The sequence below is a fragment of the Drosophila suzukii genome, chromosome 2R, assembly GCF_043229965.1.
Source record: "Drosophila suzukii chromosome 2R, CBGP_Dsuzu_IsoJpt1.0, whole genome shotgun sequence".
Taxonomy (NCBI): domain Eukaryota; kingdom Metazoa; phylum Arthropoda; class Insecta; order Diptera; family Drosophilidae; genus Drosophila; species Drosophila suzukii.
Window position 1 is genome coordinate 15442919 of NC_092081.1, and position 20994 is coordinate 15463912.

Consider the following 20994-nt stretch of genomic DNA (forward strand, 5'->3'; position numbering starts at 1 on the left):
ACCCAAGCCTTCCATAAATGATATTGAAAAATGTACACATATTTTTTGCTTTATTTAAATATTCAATTGAGTGGTTGTTCTATAGAGGGCGTGGTCGCAAACTGTATTTTGTTGAATATATCTATATTTGCATGTAATTGTATTTGAATTGGTGTAGACTATTTAGACGTCGGTTCGTATATATTGAAAAAGTTATCCCATAGTTTACATTCATAAAGGTTCAATTACATCAATTAAGTACTACAAAACTATTTTCGCTGTGAGTTACTCTACCATAGTTTTCCGTGTGTGTGTGTGTGTGTTACAATAATTTAAGCCAGCTTCGATTCCTGGCCAATTCGAATCAATGGAACAACTCAAGGTCATTAGCAGTAGGTGGTACACTTAGAGAAAACAATATTCGACTTAAACGCAAGGCTAAAAAACAAAATCAGTGCTGGGCTCTGGGCTCTCTAAATGCTTAATAATACGCACGGGTGTGTTTGCGTCCAGTGTCTGTGCCAGCAAACTTAATTGATAAACATTAAATAACATTTGGATTCAGATTCGGAACTTGCGTCCGCAGCGAAGGGTTTCCAAGTAATTCTAAAAGTTGTCTTTTTTTACTGCTCAGAGCAGTGCAGTACCCCCAACGAGGGTGGTTTGAAATGAACATATGAACAATTCTGGGTAGTCTTTGCTTATGAAGTTATTAGTCTACTGCAATTGCTGGAAATGTTAGGGGTTTTGTGGAGAAAGGTTTTTAGTCAGCTTAAAATAACTAATAAACTTTCACATTCCATATGATTTCTCTGTTTAGAAGCTAATTTTAGCTCTCTATGAAGTTGTTATAGTTGATAGTTGCTGCTTTGGGATTTTCCCTCAATTGTCGTAGACTAACCTTGATTTTGTCAGTACTTGGTATCACTTGGAATTGTTCATATATCATCCTCCCCACCTGTGATTTTTGGTCACCTGACCCAGATCAATTAGCGCCTGCAACGCACATGGATCAGAGACCTGCGTCGCAGGGAACCCGAACCCGAACCCGAACCGGAACCGGAAACAGAAGCCACAGGAGCCACCGGAACCATGGGTGCAGATGCAGATGCAGCTGCTGCTGGTGCCGCTGCTACAGCCACAGCTTCCTGGGGAGCTGGGGAGTCCCAAGCCAGAGCCTATCACATTGGAACGCGTCGTGCCAGCAGATACTCGGAGAACTGCTGACCCCCGACGCTGGCCTCGATGGTGAAGCCGGCGTTGAGGAGTCGTGTGAGCACCTGCACCGAGTTCAGCTTGCAGTAGCCGTTGAGGGGGAAGCGGATGATTTGCCCCCAGTCGCCCTGGTTCCAGGACACTCCGCTGCGACTCGACTGTGTCGCCTGGCTGGCCTCCGGGAAGAGCTCGTCGAGCAGAGCCCGTTCCGCCGACAGCATTATGCGCTCGCCGAGGTCCGGCGAGATGTGCAGCGCCACTACCTCGTAATTGCACTCCGGCGATGCGCTGGTCCTCGGGCTCGTCTTGATGTGCCGAGCCGGTGGAGTGGGTGGCGCCACCAAATAGTTGCCATTGCGAACGCGATCCTTGCGCATGCTCTCCAGCTGCTTAATCATCGCTGCGGGCGCAACGGACCGGTCATGTGGAGAGAATGGAACGGGAGACATGAGACAGGAGAAAGGGGAGAAGAGCAAATTAGCTATAATCGCTGGTGGCCATAACGAGGCTCTATGCACAGAGGAAAAGTATCAAGTATCGTTGGCTAGTTGGAAATCATATTTCTTTGTGAGCTTGATTTAATTAAGATAATATTTAAAAGATAGGATAGAGGTATGTTTACAAACCATAGGGATACCCGTGGTAATTCTGTTCAAAATAAAGTAATAATAATTTCTCACATCATTTAAAATGGTTCTAGGCCCACTGTAATAATAATGTGAAAAAGTGCCATATCATTTTTTTTCAGGTCCCATATGATCTAAGCTGATCTATTTGAATAGTCCTTCATGCCTTACGGCAACGTTACGTATGAGGGATAAACTGTCTTAGGATCATCAAAAAAAAAAGTAAAATTTTTAGGCTGACTTTGAGACAGATCAATGAAAAATAAATAAACAATTTCAAATAATTTCAACATTTTATTCTACCATACGGTCATAATGAAAATATGGACGAAAAGGACTTCACTTGTAGTATTTTTTTCGACAATTATGATCTACAACGTAGCTAACATCATAATACAAAGTCGGGTGGACCTTCTGATATATCTTTATGCAACAATACGTTTTTACGACAAACACTTAAGACTGACTACACCATAAAGAAAACAATACTTTTGGATAACTGAATCAAATTAATAGACTCGGGGTGTTCAAAATAACTTTTTGTTCCGAATACTTGATACTCATTTCCCCCAAGTGTGATTATTAAATAGAATACTTACGCTCCACCTCGTAGTAGCGAGCCTCCTCCAGCAGCAGCTCCAGGTCCGGAAAGTCCTCGGCAATCAGAAGTCTTGAGTTTCTCATAAAGTTCAGAATGTGGCGGAACATGCCCCCGTCGCGATCGATGAAATAGTGCTGCTTCAGCGAGTCCAGGACGATGGGTATCTGGCCGTTGAAGAGCTTGGCCAGCTTCGACTCCGGGTACTTGGTGAGCGTCTCCAAAGAGCTGGTGTAGATGGTCCCGCCGACGTCGATGTGCACGGGAGCCGTGTAGCGGGAGGCGGCGGCCACACAGGGGATGCCGGTGATGGGCTTGTGGTTGCCATGCAAATAGGAACTGGCCCCCGCCGAGGAGGCTCCTCCGACGGCGGCGGCTGCAGCTGCCACCGCTCCGGGCAGTCCCAGCGGCGTCACTGAGGAACTGGCGGGTGGCGTCGGTGTGGGCGAAGAGGAGTTTGAGATCGTTGGCGAGACGGTGGGCGAGGAGCTGCGGGCGAGAGCCGTTCACGAATTCACAATGAGATGGTTTGTTTCAAGGGGATGGGATTCGCTCTTGGGGATTGGATGCCTGACTTCATCGTACCGCCAATGGGGTACTCTGCTTGTCACAGGTATACCCGAGTTCTGGATTTTAATAATTCTTGTGTCAAAAGCAAACCAGGGGATTTAAACATAAAATTACTAATTTAAAAAAAAGTACAGCTTACGTGTTTAAAAATCAATTAATTATTAACCTTATGACACTTCATGGCAATAACTTTGTCATAAATTTAACAAATATCTTTATAGATATGCTTTAGGTTTCCTTGACATTTTAATTTAAATCTAGTCAGTTAGACAAAATGTAAGCAAGTGTCATAAGGTCAAAAGTGGCAATATTCATTTTAGAAATTCGTTGGAAACAATAGTCATTTATAATTAAACATGTTTATTGTCCTGCTTGTTTAGTACTATGAATTTGCAATCATTTTTAATGTGGCATTGCTTTCTTTCTAAATCTAAATTAAAAATTAGTGCTACAGAAATTTGTAAAGAAATAAAATTAATTTATTTTATAGACTGAAACAGATCTTCATTTTCTAAAATCAGAAATGGTAGCTGCATCTTCTTTTTGGAAGGTAATTTATATAATTGTTGGTCTATAATTTCCCGTCTATAACTAATTTGTTTATATCCTGAAACCATACCTGATTTTAATGTCGCTTCTGGCGTAGATGCGGCCCGTGGAGGACAAGTCGCGTGGCTCCAGAGCCTTGACATCTCTTTCGCGCTCTCGATCCATATCGCATTTTTTCCTGTAACCGAGTTATAAAACAAATCTTAGTTAATTACCAGGTAATCTATATGATGAATTAAGCTTATATAAGTCGGAGGGGGCACACGAAAACGGTAATCATGAGAACCAATTTGACCTCCGCGGCAAACCGAAATCGACTTGACTCTGATTACGGACAACAAAATCGACGAAGGACAGCGAACGTGACAACCAAAATGCCGCGACGGGCCAAATATCGCTTGCAGCTCTCCACAGGGCCCATAAAAGTTCACACACACATACAACGATTTGGATTTGGTGGGGCGGGGGGACGTAGAGCCAAGTCGTATATATATATTTCATATGGCCATAGTCTTGGGCTGATTGTGTGGGAATATTTGGTTTTTCACTGCGTTTCCATCTCGGTTACGGGGCTTGGGGCCCCAAGCGATCGGCTCTCTGCAGCTTTGGTCGTGGACAAGAGCAAATCGCCATGCCATATACCATAGCATACCATCCCATACCATCCCATCCCATCGCGTACACCATATACCATACCAAAACTGGGCGGCCTGTGGATGCAGTTAATGTTAACGGCCATCGAATGCATCGTTTTAGCACTCGTTGTTGTAGTTGTTGTATTGCCGGAAGGGTCGCCAGTCGAATTTCACACGAAAATCACATTGTTTCGCGGAGGAAAGCGGCAATGGGCGATGTGGGCTCGCCAATTATGACGTGTCAGTCGTATGCGTGCCACATGGCGTATGCGCAACGCGGCCACTGAGCCGACTTAACAAAGTCAACACCAATTACCAAGCTACATCTAAATCTGCTCAGCCAAATCTGAAGCCAAAGCCCTCATCACCACCATCATCAGTATCAGTTTCTCGACTCCAGGACCGCAAATTAATAAAACTCAATCAACCAGCCAGTGAGGAACTGAAACGAGTTGGCCCCATATGACAAATGTTCACATGCTTTATGCACATTAACCTGGCTCGCAGACAGTTCTCTTCAGTTATGAATTCACGTTACGTACGAAGTAACCTTGTAAAGGTAGTTGGGTTTGGCGATTAAAAATGTAACTATTTATGATGGGGGAAAATGGTTAGGTTGGCCCATTAAAAATATAAGTAATTATGATGGAGGAAAAAGGTTAGGTTTAACCATTAAAAATAAAACTATTTATGATAAAGAAAAATGGTAAAGTCACATATAATACGAAAAGAATATTTAAATGTGTACTTAGGATTTCGAGAAAGATTTCATAGATTGAAACATTGTATAATTGTTTTTTACTGAATGATGGTTTATGTAAATATTAGACAAATTATAAGCTTATTTTGATTTATAACAGTAACATTTGGACTAGATGCCTATTACTCTTTTAAGATTATTTTGAAGACTTTAAAAGTTATATAGTATGGTATGTTGCTAAACAACAGTAACAGTAACAAAGAGCATAAATTCTTCGTTCAGCCGCAAAACAGCGCTATCCATGTAGCTAAACAAGTTTGCTTTTTTTAAATGTTTGAGACCCTGTGGGCAAACGACTGGGGCTGGGTAATTACGATTTGATTAACTTTAACTACATGAACATTCAAATGCGAATGGGAACTGGACAGGGAGTGGATGTACGAATGTACGAGGGCTAAAAAGCGAATAGAGTCGCAAGGAGAGGACGTCGAACAGGGTTACGGGTTACGGGTTACGGCAAATGGAAACCAAAAGCAGTGCCACAAAAAAAATTGCACAAAATAAATGTCTGCAAGGCATTCTCATGGAAAAAAATGGCGAGGGAGAGGGTCTAAAACTGGGTAAAGTGCTACATAGCTGGGTTTTATTAATTTACGGCAATTATAAAGCGTGAGTAATGCGTTCAATCAAACATTGGATATTCGTTTATGGGATCTGGCTTAATGGTTTCCTAGCCAATATCCTTTCGACCCCTTTTCCCTCCTGCCTCCTCCCTCTCTCCCTTTTACTTTCCTTTCCTTCTTGGCCATATTCCTCCTTGGGCCAACTGCTGCAGTTGCAGCCACAAAATATGCAATGCCTGAGCTCTGGCTTGCCACACAAACAATTCAATTTCAATTGCTTTGCGGCCCACTTGAGCAGGTGCAACAACAACAACATGCCCCACACACACACACACACCCACACATATGGCTGTACAGGTGCACATGTGTGTGTGTGTGGACACCCTGAGCTAACGGTATTGTATATAAGACAAGCACTGCAGTTTGCATCCTATTCTAGTCCATTATCACCGCGGGCGGTATCTTTTCTATGCCGTCTAGTAGCAGGATGAGCAGTGGCGGCGGGTGGAAAGGGGGCAGTAGGGGCAGGAGGGGCAAGGCTGCCGGCTGAATGGGGAGCGGGGTTCGGAGTTGCTGGAGTTGTTCGCAGCGCCTTTGGTTACACTTGAGATGAGACCGAGAGGTGAGTCCGTGACATGGCCGAAATATAAGGTTACGATTTCTAAGTCTTAAGTATTGAAGATATGACAGGTTAGACAGGATTTAAAGAACAATCAACAAACACTCGTTTTGAATCATTTAAATTATCAAACATTTTAGCAAATTTTAAAAATATATATTTTTTAATGTATTTTGTTGTTTTTTTTTCAGTACCACTACTTAAATTTTAAGCTGTCCAAACTATTTTCACATTTTCAATTTTAATATTTAGTTTATATTAAACGGTCGTGATAAAATATTATCATATTTGAAATGCGATGAATATTACATAAACTAATGTAAAACAAGGTTTAATAAATATCAAACAAAACATTTTAATATAGTTAGAGATTATAGCAGTTATATTTTTAAACAATCTGTTATCAAGAACCAAAAGTAAGAATATCATATTATTTATAAAAAATAGATGCTGGTTCCTTAAATAATATTTAAATTTAAAAAAAAATGTGTTAAGGCTAATCTTTCTCCAAGATAATATTTAGACCCAAAATACTCGAAAGTGAAAACCGGAGCAGGTTGGATTGTCCCATACCAGCCTGTGCTGATCTCAAGACTCGTGTCATGAGCTCAGCTCTGGCGAATGTGAATTTTGAAGAGTTGCCTTTGCCATAGTCATATTTGTCAACCGACTTCCCCCCATCATTTCGGCATCCTGGCATCCCGCCTGCTGCTCTGAATTCCGAATACTGCATTCTCGGCCTTTCTGTGGCCATCATTTGACATCTTTGCTGGGCGATGGACTGGTTTTAATGGCAATGCCATTAACTCTTAACTCTTGGCATTGCACATTTGCTACGAGGCGGTTGGAGGAGGAAACTTCCTCTTATACTTCTGCCGGAGTTTCATGTTTCATTCGGCAGAAAGAGATGGCTGCTGTGAGCTTATTAGTTTTGCCATTGTTGAGATTGTGAGTGCGGAGCTGGATATCAGGTTGCTGACCAGTCCGGGATGAACTGGCCCCGGGGCAAAACCATTTTCCAAAAAGGAATTATGGACAAAACTGGCCGTTGGCACATGCTCAATGTTCGATGCCCAATGCTGGGAGGATAACTCAGCTCAGGTCCCCGCCCATTCCGGTGCCACCCAGGCAATTCCCCACGACTTGGGGTGTTCGGTTTTCGGATCGGGTAGTTGAGTGGGTTTTGGTTGGGTTGGTATGGGTGTCGGGGGGACATTCGCCCTCCCAAAACAGGACAAAAGCGAAAACAAAAGCCAAGAAATGAGCTAAAGTGCACACCACACCGCACACACACTCACCCACACACCCACACACACACACACTGAGATAGCGACACACACCTAGGCAGAGCATCAGACGTTGACGACTGCGACGCTGACTATGTAACCCTAGAAAATGTCCTGCGGCCAGCCAACCTTCCGCACACAAAGGCCAGACCAGACAGCCCGAGTGTCCTGGTTGCTCTCAGCACTCGCAGAAAAAAAGGGTACAAAACTAGTTGGAAGAGTCCATAAAACTATCACCAATTTACAGGACCATTGACATAATTATTTTTTAAACGCTTTAAATCGATAAGTTTATAATACCTCTTCACTGTTGTATTACTATCATTGACTATATTATAATAACTTAACTAAAAAAATATCTAAGCTATGTTAAATCACAAGTGGAATTCAAATTTAAGTAGTTTACAAAGTTTAGAGAGGATTCAATTTCATAACTGGAAAATTAAATCTTAGTATATCACTTAGATTTTAGAACATTATTTGCGGGTTGTGAACAATTATTTTTAAGTAGGAATCACTTTCTATAGTTATAACTAGGATTCTTAAAAATAATTTTAAAATCTTAGTTATTATCCTTAAATATACCATAACATACATAGTTCAAGTACCATATACCAAATTTTACAAGCAAAAAAAAGAAATGCAAACTATTATAAGCTAATATATCACTACTAGGTTGGTGTAACTATAAAACTTAATTAAATGGATGATGAAAAACGTTTTTTCCAGTGTTAGAAGAGAAGGCTAGCTGTGCGAGAGCGAGAGGGCTAGCGAAAAAGGGCAAAAGCTGACTAGGCCCGCGGCGATCGTTTGGAATTAGTGCGGAAATCATGGATGGATACGAAACGAAACCAAGCAAGGAAAGCGAGCCAAGCCAAGCCGTGCCTCGCCAAGGAGGCAAGGAGTACGTTGGAATACCGAATGCGGAATACGGGCGGAACTGGGCTCCAAGGGACCCTCGGAAGGTGGGTAGCTTATTCATCAGCACAGCTCTGTGGCCGAGGAGGGGCAAGCGAGGGGCTATCTGCCCCCGAATGTAATCCACTGGGGCTCTGCACGAGCGAGTGCCCACTGTAGTCGGGCAAGGTGCCCGGTGTTTGGGATTGAAACTTGGGGTTTTCCTGCCCCCCCCACCCCCTCTCTAGTGGGTTCTGGGTTGGGTGGTTCCTTCAGGGCTTCTCCGGCTCATACATGTGACTCCGCCGTGTGTGTGTCGGTGGGTGGTCGTGGATGTGGATGCCCGTGTGGATGCCGGTTGCCTCCTCATTCATTTATCCTTGCAGTGCTGAGGGCAACGAGAGCAGCAGCAGCAACAGCAGTGGCAACAACAACAAAGGAGCAGGAACATAGCCAGTAACCACAACGGCAAGGATACTCCTCCCGATCCGTTCCGTCTCGTTCCGTTCCGGACGAAACTCAAACCCAAACCCAAACCCGACTGCGACTCCGATTCCGATAAGGCCAAGGGTTTGGGTGGCTGGAGAGCAGGATGGCAGGATGGCTGGCTAGCCGGAGGCGCAAACTTTTGCGATTGGTAGGTAAGTCTAGTCGTGTCCGTTCTGGCTTTGGCTTATACCCCATGTGTACCATGTGTTGCCTGCATTTAAAGATATCATACCTAAGTTGGTCTCCGTCTCCTCAATGCTCCCCAGGCAGCTCGCAAAACAACAGTAGAGTATAAAAGCAGAAAGAAAACAGCACCAGCAGCAATAGCAGTAGCATAAAAATGGGCAAATAAAAAGCAAAACGAAAGTTTTCGAGGCAAAATCTTATCTCAATTTTAAAACGCCCGCGGCAAAGAAGCGACGTCGGCTGCACTGAATCCACCTCGAAAGTTAATACGAAAACATTGGGAACCCGACTCTGAACCCGAAGATTTATCAAACTGCAACACTTGCAGCAGCACCAGCAGCAGCAGCAGCGGCAGATTATGTTTGACGGAGGCGAGGGCTGAGGATTCCAATTAGGCAGGACTTATATTCGGGGTTGGTTGGCAAAAGAAAGCAAACTTACGGCTCCCGGGAGCTGCAGATAAGGGAATGCGGAACGGAACGCTTGTGTATCTAGCCAAGACAAACATAAAGTAAACACACACACACGAGAGGAAAAATCTGCAAAATGTCCTGGGGACAAGTTGAGAAGAATCCAAATGCCTCGAGCGATTTTTTGGGAAGGTCGAAATAGCTGAGGATGTGGAGAGTGACTGCCGTTGCCCTGGCTTGTTTTCGTTTCGTTTCGCAGTTGGCCAAAACCAAAATCAAAACGCTGATGAGCAGGCAAATGAAAAACTTTTGCCGGGCAGTCGGAGGTCCCAAGTAAAACACAAAAAGCCAAAGCCAGGAGGCTCCCCCAACTCCCAACTCCTCCCAGATCTGGGTTCTGGGATCTCGGGCTGCAGTGCCCGAACTCAACTTCTGCGTCGACGTCGTCTTTAGCCAAAGGGTCCAAAATCCAAACGGCGGAGCTGGAGCTGCGGCATATGGGAAATCAGACCGGGCTGCCTCTATGCCCCTTTCCCTTCCACTTTCCCCATACTTTCCCTCTGCGATGCTACGAAAATTGTTAGCCAAAGTTGCAGAATGTGTGCGCCATGGCAAATTGTACAAATATATGCGATATATATGTGAAAATATATATATATGGGGAGTATAGAGTATATGTGGGCGAGGAAGTCTGGCAGAAGTTGAGTGAGTGAGCGAGTAACTGGAGTCCTGGCATATACTGGAGCAGCAGATATTAAAACGCTGCAAGGCTTTCAAAAATAAACTTTGAAAAATTTATTAGAAAATATTAAATAAAAACGACGATTGCGCTGCATATGGCTCACTCAGCAAAAAGCGGGCCAAGGGAAGGTTGTGAAAGGGGTTTTCCGTCCGAAGGGGAGAGGGGTTTTGGAGCTACGTATGCAGAGCAAACATTACTCAGCCAACTCACAAACTCGCCGACCTCCGACCTCCACATGCAAAAAAAAAGAGAAGAAAAACTGAAACAACAGCACGACGACAGGCAAAAAATAAATATATTCCGGATAAATCTACATGTGTGTGTCTACCTAGAGATAGGATGTTTTTATTCTGCTAAATTCGAAAATTGAATTGAAAGTCAAAAGCGCAAGGGATAAGCAGGCAAAGCGTCGGAATATTGCCGTAAAGGAAAACATTGCGCATACGCAGCGTTGTTTGCTCGCCGTGTGAGCAAACTGATAGCTCGAAAAGGGGCTTTCAGTCGGGAGGCTTGGTACTTAATCAAGTGTACATAATAATTAACAGCCATGTTTCCACTCGAACAGGGCTCAAACAATGGAACACGATTCGGAAAACGGGTAGCCAGAAAACCAAGCCCACCACACTACCGAAAACCCATTCAGATGCAGTCCTGCAAGTGCAACTGGATTCGCAACTGCAACTGCAACTGGCAGTGGCAGACAATGCAGGCCGCCTAATTGGTGCAATTTGCGTGTGCATATCGCAGCCAAAAACAGCATCAACAGCAGATGCAACACAAAGGCAACTGGAGTGAAATGCACTTGCCACCACTGTAGCAACAACAGCAGCAGGTGCAGTTGGCCCAAAGAATCGGGTTTCGGAATGGGTAATCCTGGGCATGAACGAAGTGTAAAGAAGGAGTATTATAGGGATTACGAAAGGATTTAGCAAGGGTGAGTGAGAACAGGAAATATCAAGAATACCTTTGAAATATATGAAATGTTGGTTTTGGTAGTGTCACAAAATCCTTCATTTTGGTAATCGATTTTATTATTTGTATTTAAATATTTATTTTGTAAAAATTGATATTTAATACAAGGTTGACTGGTAAAGGTAGATATTAAAATAACATATTTTAATCTGTCTAGTTCAACACGGGCTCAGATTATAGTTATTAAGCTTTAAATTACAAAAAGGATAATAGTCATACTTTCTATACATTTAATTTGGTTTAGAGAGGTTTTTCTTAAATATATTAAATATTCTAAAAATTCTTTTAAATTCTTTACTTGGAGAATTTTAAATTTTATGTTGAATAGTAAATCGTTTAGCTGTAACAAGGATAATAAACTAAATTGAATGAGTTAAATTTTCTGTGCTACTAATTCAGTTTAGTGAGAATATGTTTTTAACGAAGGTTCTTGTTAAATATATATATATAAAATACCACTTTTGAATTCCATACTATATACTATTTTATGTTTTATTTTGAATAATACAATTTTAATTTATAAAAAGTATAAAAGTTATACTTTCTTTAAAATTAGTGGAATTTTTTGGAACTAAATCTGTAGTGAACAAAATATTTAGCAATACATAAATTACTGTAAAACACATTTTAAATTTTAAAAAAATAATTTTTAAAAATCGGAGCATACAAGCGATATGCGTAAGTCGTACCCCTTGCGGAATCAAGCGAGAGCTGCCCTGCCACTCGGTTGGTGGCAAATTGGCAGCGCAATGTTGATGCTGGTAATGATGCCGAATTGCAGCTTAATTAACACACAGCGCGTTAAGAGCTTTTGTGGCACAGCCTCAGCCATTCAAATGCAGCAAGAGCAGGCGAAGGCTTTGACTATTGGCACGTAATGGAAATCACTTTGCCGCTGGTTCCCAAACAGCAGCAGGTATAGGCCGTTAATTTAAATGCGAATCCAAGTAGCTGGAGCCTGAATCCGCTGAATGAAAACAAATTAGCTGGCGGTAAGGGGACTCTCAGATCCTGACAATGCGGCCAAAGAATCGCGAACTGTGGCCCCAGCCAAACAAACAGGCAAACAAACAAGACTTTGACTTCAACTCCGCCCCCTGTAAGGAAACTCTTGTGTCTGGCATGCAAAAAACAAAAAATAACAGCGAGAAACAGCCAGAGATAAGACCAAAACCAGTTGCTTCCATATGAAAGAGAGGGCTGCATAGAATGAGAGGGCAACAGGCGAAGGTCGTCAACGCCTTGCTCCTTCCTTTGGATGCACAGGAAAAAATAGGATTAAATTAGTGGTGCCTGGGAAATAAGGAGATTAGGAATCAACGGAAAAGCTACTGCCAAAAATTAAAGTATATTTAATTCTACGATGTTTTAAAAATAGTAAAATATTTCTGATACTGTGAAAAAAGTACCTATTGCCTTTGATTTTTACATCGCTTCCAAAGGTGTTTAAAGGTTGGCAAAAAAAAAATTCGTTTTTCGTTATGAACTCATTAGACTTTGGTCTTCAAATTATAATGCTGCATACTTTTAAACACCTCTATAACTAATTTGAAGAATGTGGCATAACTCAGTTTTTTCCGAGTTATTACCCTTTCTAACTACAATAAATTACCCCACCAAACTTTTGTTTTAAAAATATATTGCGGCATACTTTTGGACACCTTTATAAATCATTTAAAGACAGTGATTTCCGAGGCACAACTTAATTTTTTTCCGAGTCACTACCCTTTTTAAATACAATAAACTAGCCCTCAGATTTTTGTTTTCAAAAAATAGTGTTGCATACTTTTGGACACCTTTATAACTAATTTCAACACAGGGATTTGAGTCACTTTTTTCCGGGCGATTACCCTTTTTGAATACAATGAAACCAAGCAATCCATCAGATTTATGTTTTCTAAATATATTGCTGCATACTTTTAGACACCTTTATAACTAATTTAAGGACAGTGATTTCTGTGGCACAATTACATTTTTCCAAGTGATTACCCTATTTGAATACAATTCCGCACACTGCAGCTCTCGCTTTGAACTTTGCCTCCTGACTTGGCTGCGACTCAACGGACAAACTGGCGGACAGATGGACGGATGGACCGACGGACGACTCTCACGGACCGTCGATTCGATGGCTAAACAAAAATTTGTTGTACGAGTGTGCTGTGTGTGTTTGGCCCGGGGGTCATCTTTTGGCCGCTTAGTTTTCGACCAGCCACAATACAACCGGTCGGTCATGCCCCCTCCTGCGCCTCGACCCACGACCCCCGCCCAGCACCATCACCCAGCACCATCGTATTTTATAGCCTTTAAGGTAGAAAAAATAATGCGACTCGTTCTCGTCTGCACACATAACTCAGCCGGGGGCTAAGGTTGCCCAAAAATGCCTCCGGCGAATTTTGTATGATTTTTTCTCCCCGTCGCCGGGGCCCGCTTCCTTCGGCCCTCCCCTTTCCACAGGTTACTCTTCTTACTTTTGTTTATTTCTCCTTTGGTGCGGGTACAGAGCACTTGAGGCGCATAATTTTTTTTTTTTTAAACAGTCTTCGTTTATGGCGCACAATTTCTGACTTGGCATGTGGGAGAGACGAAAATCAGTTGCCTGGGGCGCTTTTGGCCAAAACCGAAAACCAAAGGGAGAGCGAGATCGGGTGGCCTGCAACTTGGACCGTCGATGTTGTGTTGTGTGTCAAAAATTCGTTTATTACAGAATCTTTTTTTAAACTAATTTATTGGCCAGCTCGAAGGCTGGCTGGCTATCTGGGATTTTCGGGGCATTTTGCAAATGAAAAGCTTTCAGTTTTCGCTTACCGTTTGGGGCAGGAGGAATCCACCGTCAACGGCGATCGTTGATCCAATGCAACAAACGGAGTTCTGTTTGGGGCGAGAAAATCAGAAAACAAATTTGCATTAGTTTAATATTAACGATTGCATTTTAAGTGTTAAGCCATAATGTAGGAGCCCTTATAATGCGGGCTTTTAGAAGTGAAAGAACTAAATGTTCTTGAATAAGATCCTTATAAAACAAATGGAACTAACAGAATAAGTACATAATAAGTAAATAATAATTTAATGCCATTAATAGATTTTTATGTGAGTTTATTACTGGTCATAATTTGTAAAAAAGTGCAATAGTATTTTATTTGATATCAGAATAGATAAATTAAAAAGTAAATTAATTAAAAATCAGACAGATAAAATCTTTTAAATATGTAATTATTTTGTATTATCTTAATGATCTGTTAAGGTAGTCTTGTAATGTAAAATGGTATTAATAAAGACTAGTCCAAAGAACAATTAAAACACGAATTTTTAACTCATCTGAAATCATAATAACTTAAGAAAGGAGTAGTTTGCAACTCCACAGTCTCATAAACTTTTAAGGAACTCACAAAAAGGTTGGTATATTTAGGAAATGCACTTTAACTCTTTTTTATAACAACGCGCGCGTAGATAAATAATCTTCGTTTTTTGTTCAGATCTTTGGGACTCTTCGATATTCTCTATATGTATCTTCAATTGTTGATCGCTAGCTGCTTTCGGTTGAGCGTTTTCAAATTCAATCAGATGCGCGCGCCAACGAGTGTTTACTTCCGTTTCCGCTTGGCGTAGTGCACCGTTCACCGTTAGACTTAAGTGTTGCCTACTTTAGAGCGCTGGCAATTTACCTCACTTGCATTCGCGTCGAAAGATGGCCGAAGACTGAATTTCCTGGCTGGCCGAAAACTGAATTTCCTCGCTGGCTGATGGATGTTGTTTGGCTAATGGCGAGTTGCGTGTTGCGTCGTTGTTGCAGTTGCGTGTTGCGTGTTGCGGCTCGAGTTGCCTCTTGTTGCGGGTGTAGTGGAGTTCGTTGCTGGCGTCTTCTGTGTTGAGCCGACGACCTTGAGAGAGAGCAGCAGCAGCAGCAGCAGTGGCAGCGGAGAGAAAGAGAGCCCCGTTTGTTGTTTAGCTGCTTGGCTTTCGCACCATGTGATGACCTTATATGTGTGTGTGTGTGTGAACGTTTAATAGTCTATTTCCGGTTTAAGTGGTCCGTTCTTGCCTCTGTTGTTCTTGTTTTGTTGTGGCCTGCAACTAAGCTGCCGCAATTAACATCGTAACTGTAAATAGAACAATTGGCTTGGGTGAAATGCTTTCGCTTGCCTTATGAATCGAAGCATTTAATTAGAGTTGCAGGTTTGGAAAACAATGATTTTATGTCGATGTCTTTGAACAGATAATACACAAGTCTAATATTTGTAGAAAAACTACTTAAAAAATAAAAATTATATCCACATAAATTGTCAAAGTGGAAATCAATGGGTCAAACCTTTTAAAAAGCTGTAAAATCGTAAGCTCTAACTGAGCACTGTGGACATTTTAAATAGTCCTATATCAAGGTATAATTTTTGAAAGTTTTATAAATGATCCCAGTTTGCAGAATTGATTTTCTATGAATTTTTAAGAAAGTGATACACTAATAAAAGTGGTATTCAAATATATGATCAAATGACTTTCTAAGAATTTTAAAAAAAACTATATTATTTTAAAAATTTCATTTTCATTTTAATTTTATAAAAGTAAAACGAACGTTCCCAATTTTGTTGAATTTTTTTTTTAGTGTACTGACAATTTTAACCCATAAGTTGCATTAATCATGGGGACATCTCTATATGCCCGATTTTCTATAATTGTAAATATCAAAGCCTGCTTGTTTTTGTTGCCCTTGGCCATATGTGTGTGCGTGTGTGTGGGTGCATGTACAGATGACACCCGGCAGTCTGGCCATGTATTGGTGCGCCTGCCACAGTGTGCGTGAGCGAGTGTGCGAGTGTGCGTGTTTGTGTTAATGACAAAGCATAGAACGCTGGGCCCGCGGGCCAAACGAAATGAAACTTTGTGCGGCATCAGCTCCAGAGACTTTGAAGAAGCAGCAGCAGAACCGTCGGCGGTACGAAGAACGGGGCATCGGGGCTCTGGGACGCCGGGCTGAGCCGGGCTGAATGGCCCCGGGGCAACTGAGGAGCGACTGAGCGACTGAGCGACGGAGGCAGCTGAAATATTTTGTTGCCCCGCGGCAATGCAAAGAAAAACTTGTGATAAATACGCCGCAGGCCGTGTTTCAAAACACGGTCTGGAATGGGAAGTACAGAGCAGAGCGACTACAGTGAGGCCTGCAGTTAGGCAGCTGTAATTAAAATGAGTGCGAACTTTCCACCCACTCGCTGGAAAAAGCCCTAGGGGGTGGGCTGTGGGTGCGTTCTACCCCAAAAAAACCCCTGCCGAGAGTTGTGTCGCATCATTTTTCATTGGCAATTGTTTCGGAATGCTCGCTTATTTGCCCCCCGGCCAAATTCATTTTGAAGTATATGCGCCACAATAATATTTCGCTTTATTTTCCCGCTGCAGAAATTGCGATCTGGCTTAGAGATGGTATCGTGACTGGGTGGGGTGTTCATCTGAAGATAACCCTTTATGAGAATACAAATATTTTGAATAAAAAATAAATAAATGATATTCCCCTTCTTGCTATTTTGTTGTTCCATGAAATTATAACAAATATTTAAATGTCATTCCCCTTCTTTTTTTTTGTTGATCCATGAAATTATAAGAAATATTAAAAAGATATTCCCCTTCTTTTTATTTTGTTGTTGCACTTGACAAACTAAGGTAAATATATTTCAGCCAGCCAATTTGAAAACTTTGTAAAACATTTAAGGGATCCATAAAACATGTCAAATTTTAATTGTTGCCTGCGACCACTGGCATTTTAATTTTTCACATTTTATCGGAGCCACTGCCTACGACGAGTGGAAATTGTTGCAATTTTATCGCTCATTTCACTCACTTAGATGGAAAGGGGGTGGGAAAATGCTCGGAGGGGGTGCTTTTATTGTTTCAAGAGGGGCTGGATGGGAAATGGGAAAGCGGGCTCCTTTATTTTGACGTCGCTTTGCGTTTTTGCCATTTTAAATATTTTTTTAATCACAAGCTCATTTTAAATATTTTTTTAATCACAAGCTCACGCACACAGATACACCCACACACACACACATAAATGGGGCCGAGTAGTCGTATGTATTCAGTCACTCATATACGAACTCATACATATGGCAATACCAATATTTCAAGCCAATTTGCTGCAGTTAGCCGCCAGCGGACTGCCAACAAAATAATTCGACAAAATGTGTGCGGCGCGCTTTATGCTTTATTGTTTGGATCGCTTGGGGGGCAGTGCAGTGGGAGGGGGTGGGGGGTGTAGGGGTGAAGGGGGAGTGGCAGGGGTGCCGCTGCAGGATTCATATATATATGCCATATATATATGGTAAAAATGAATGCTCGCATCGGCTCAGAAATCAGCGTCCACATTCATACACTTCCTCCGCTCGTTTGTAATTATTTGTTGATGGCTTTTTAAAGTAGCCCAGGCGCCACGCCCCCCAGCGCACTGACCGCCCTTTCACCCCTTACCGCCCCCCCTGCATATTTATTCAAGGCTTGTGCATTTGCTTGTCAATCAATATCATCACGATGAATGCTGAATGGGAAAACACAAACATTTAAATGCCACAGCATATGCTGAGAATTTCCGCAGATTTTTTTGTTGCTCCCCAACCGCCAACCGCCAACACCAACACCATCAGCATCATCATTATTGTGATTTTTTATTATTACTATTATTTATGTGTGTGCACGGCTCATCATCACAAGCGAATGTGTGTGAGCTTTAAAATATATGTATGTGTGTGGATAGGCATATATATTTTTTATTATTAACGATACCCAACGAGCAAACAACAAAAACATGCCCACATACACCCATATACGAGTATGTGTGTATATATAAATGTATATGAAAAGGCTCATAAAATTCACAATGTCTGGCCGCGGGGCTTTTACTTAATGATGCCATTTTTGCCGCCGCAGCCTGAAATTCGCGTTAAATTTTTAACGCACGACCGAACTGCAGCGACCACATATCAACCATCAATTCCCGCATCCATCCGTCCATCCATCCATCCACCCATCCATCCAGCCAGCCAGCCATTCATCCATATGTGGCACAACATTTACATTAACATTTGAATGGTAATCATTTTACAGCCAATGCGTTCCATAATGAAGTGTTTGTGTAGCGCTTTTTTAAAGACTATCGACGAGCCTTTGAGTTTAAACTAACAAAGTAGGCCCTTTAGGTTTCGCCATGTTAGAGCCTTTTTAGCCTTAACTTGGAGAACAATCAAACAAATTATTTCCCTTTGACATTGACTTTTGGATTGGATTGGATTTTTTTGGATTTCTTAAAAAGTTATGGTAACCCATAGCATATCTTTATGTGAACTCACCATATGTTGGTGAGTTGTAGACCCATTTCCTATACGTTGCGTTGACATTTTTAATAAAATAATACAAGCAAGAGTCGGTCATAGCTTGGCTACTTAACAATTATATACATTAAATGGAACCCAGCAAACAAACAACTAGTTCACAAACAAATGATCATTTAAAGTTAAAAGTCTGTTTTTTTAAACAAAAGATATTAAAAAACTCCAAAAATAATACCGAGTTCACCAATAATGTATATATATAAAGATTATTTTAAAATACAATTTTAACATGCAAAAAAAATATATTTAAAAAAATAAAGAACATTTAATTAGGCCAAAATCTTACAACTATTTCTAAATAGTATTCTGCACATAATATTTAAGAATATAAGTGTACTTAAAAACTTGAATTAATGCCATTTTGATTAATTAAATTCCATTATTAAATATTTAAAGTAAATGTTGCATCATTTGTCTCACTTTTGATGACTGTTAAATTTCAAATGAAAGCTTTAGGAAAGTAAATATACATTATTTGTTATATGTATGTTTTAGTTGATTAGCTTAAGAACTGAAATGATTAACTGAAATGAATGTGATTATATTGTTTACCCCTATTATTGTTCGAGGTATTTATGTCTTATTGCATTTTCCCAACCCACTTCTTCAGCTGGGTGAAAGCTGAACTCTCACTTACGAGTGAGCCAGCCATTTCAGAAATGCCTTTTAATTGTGGGCATTTATAGAGAGAGGGAAAAGTGGGGAAGGGGCATTCAGGAGTCGATTGCCGACATCCTTTTGTCATTAGCAATGCGTGACATTTGTCATTAACTGCATAATGATTCCTATGCAGTTTGGCCAACTTCTCCGACCAAACCCACACACACACACATAATAGACATATACACAATGAGTGTGTGCGGATGTGAGTGGTATGTGTATGTGTGTGTGCATAATTTTAATGATTTACAAACTAGCCCGCTGGCGTTTTTAGCTCGAAAACTGACAGTTGATATCCAAAGACAAGCAGAATGAGGGAAATATAACGCAAAAGAAGATATAGCCGCGAGTTATGAATGGGAGAGGACTGGAGACCGGAGACCGGAGACCGGACCAGTTCTTTATTTCCAGCTTTTTGGGGTGGAACGAGCGATGGAACGGTGGAACGGAAAGGATTGCTCGAACATGCAACTAAGATGGCCCGAGGCGATGCAGAGAATATTGCAGAGACCGGGGAAGAATGTGCAAGTTAAAAATAAGTTAAGTTTTGAGTGGCTGGCGGCCCTGTGCGTTTGTGTTTTGCATATAATGAGGGTTCCATTTCTGGGCCCGTTTTTCTTTTCGAGACTGGTTGGTTGGGCTGGATTGTCACCTGCTGCCGGACGCTCGCTCGTATATTTGGGCGACAAAAACAGTGATTCCAGTTGGCCAGCTGTGGTAATTATAGGCAGCCGGCATTCGGTGTTGTTCTTAAATTACATGCCACTCCTGTGTTATCCTTTGTGGCAGGTGGTACGGCCCCGCCACGCCCACTTCCACAAAACGGAATTGTCCCCGGCCAGTTGTCCAAACACGTGCCGTGCAAGTGCAACAAGTTACCGGGGCGAAACAAGCGCAAAAAGTGGCAATAGCAACTGTTACTGTTATTCACCTGCTAACGTTGTCAAAGGCCAAAAGCAAACACCACCAGCACAAACACACTGAATCACGGTAGCGTTGAGAAAAGACTGTTTTGGGGCCTGTTTGGGGTCTAAGCCGAGTGGCGTCGAGCGTGTTGCGTGCAACATGTTGCATTGCCGCGGGCAATTTCCGAGCAGCAGCAACACGGGATGTTATCAGCCGCAACGTAAACACAACCACCACAACTAAGTATCCATATCCGCAGCAGGCGACTTGGATCGCCCGTCCAACCGCTAACCCTCCTACCCTCTCTACACTGGCAAAAAATCTTGAAATATGATAATCTGTTTAATGGAATTATACATCATTCAGGCAAAAAAACCTTAAACTATATTTTACAACGTCATTTTACTCATACCAGAATTTTTATTTTATTTTCTAAGCAATAATTAGAAATATTTTTCAGCCAAATTTTACTTAAAAATTTAAATCTGGGTGACACATTTTCATAAACTCTGATTTTGATGTCCCCTTTACAAATACAAAGATTACTTTCATAAATGTTTTCAAAAATATATTGAATATCTTTTACTATTTTTACAATTTAATTGACTTCTAATTTAATATTTAATTGAAAATTGAATTTCAATAAATAATGCCATATTTAATGCACACGAATATAATTCATTCAGAAGCCATATCCAACACTTTCATTTATATTTTAAGGGAATGTTTTTATTAATCTAAAATAAATAATTTAGAAAAATATTATTAAAAATGTTGCATAAAAATATGAATGCAAACGTTGGATGTTTCTTCATAAACCCACTTGAAATAGTCAGTCTTTTAAAGAAGATATTATGAAAATTGCACACTCTATTATAATTTTACTTCATTAACCCACTTGTATTGGTCAGTCTTTTAAAGAAGATATTAGGAAAAGTGCATACTCAATTATTATTAAAAACATTACA

General features: G+C 41.2%; 1 protein-coding gene across 2 annotated transcripts; it reads right to left on the reverse strand.

The window, feature by feature from the left end:
- Positions 1-33: 33 nt before the first annotated feature.
- Positions 34-20142, reverse strand: twz (BTB/POZ domain-containing protein twz). Of its 2 annotated transcripts, none has more exons than XM_017072288.3 (6): positions 20052-20142; positions 14759-15193; positions 13902-13964; positions 3608-3715; positions 2420-2907; positions 34-1594 (listed from the first exon to the last, which is right to left on the reverse strand). In XM_017072288.3, exons 2-6 carry the CDS (start codon positions 14767-14769, stop codon positions 1161-1163), a joined length of 1104 nt encoding a protein of 367 aa, XP_016927777.1. In that variant the 5' UTR covers positions 14770-15193; positions 20052-20142; the 3' UTR covers positions 34-1160. The 2 variants fall into 2 exon arrangements, with proteins under 2 accessions (XP_016927777.1, XP_016927778.1); XM_017072289.3 differs by having other exon boundaries at positions 14483-15193.
- Positions 20143-20994: the final 852 nt, after the last annotated feature.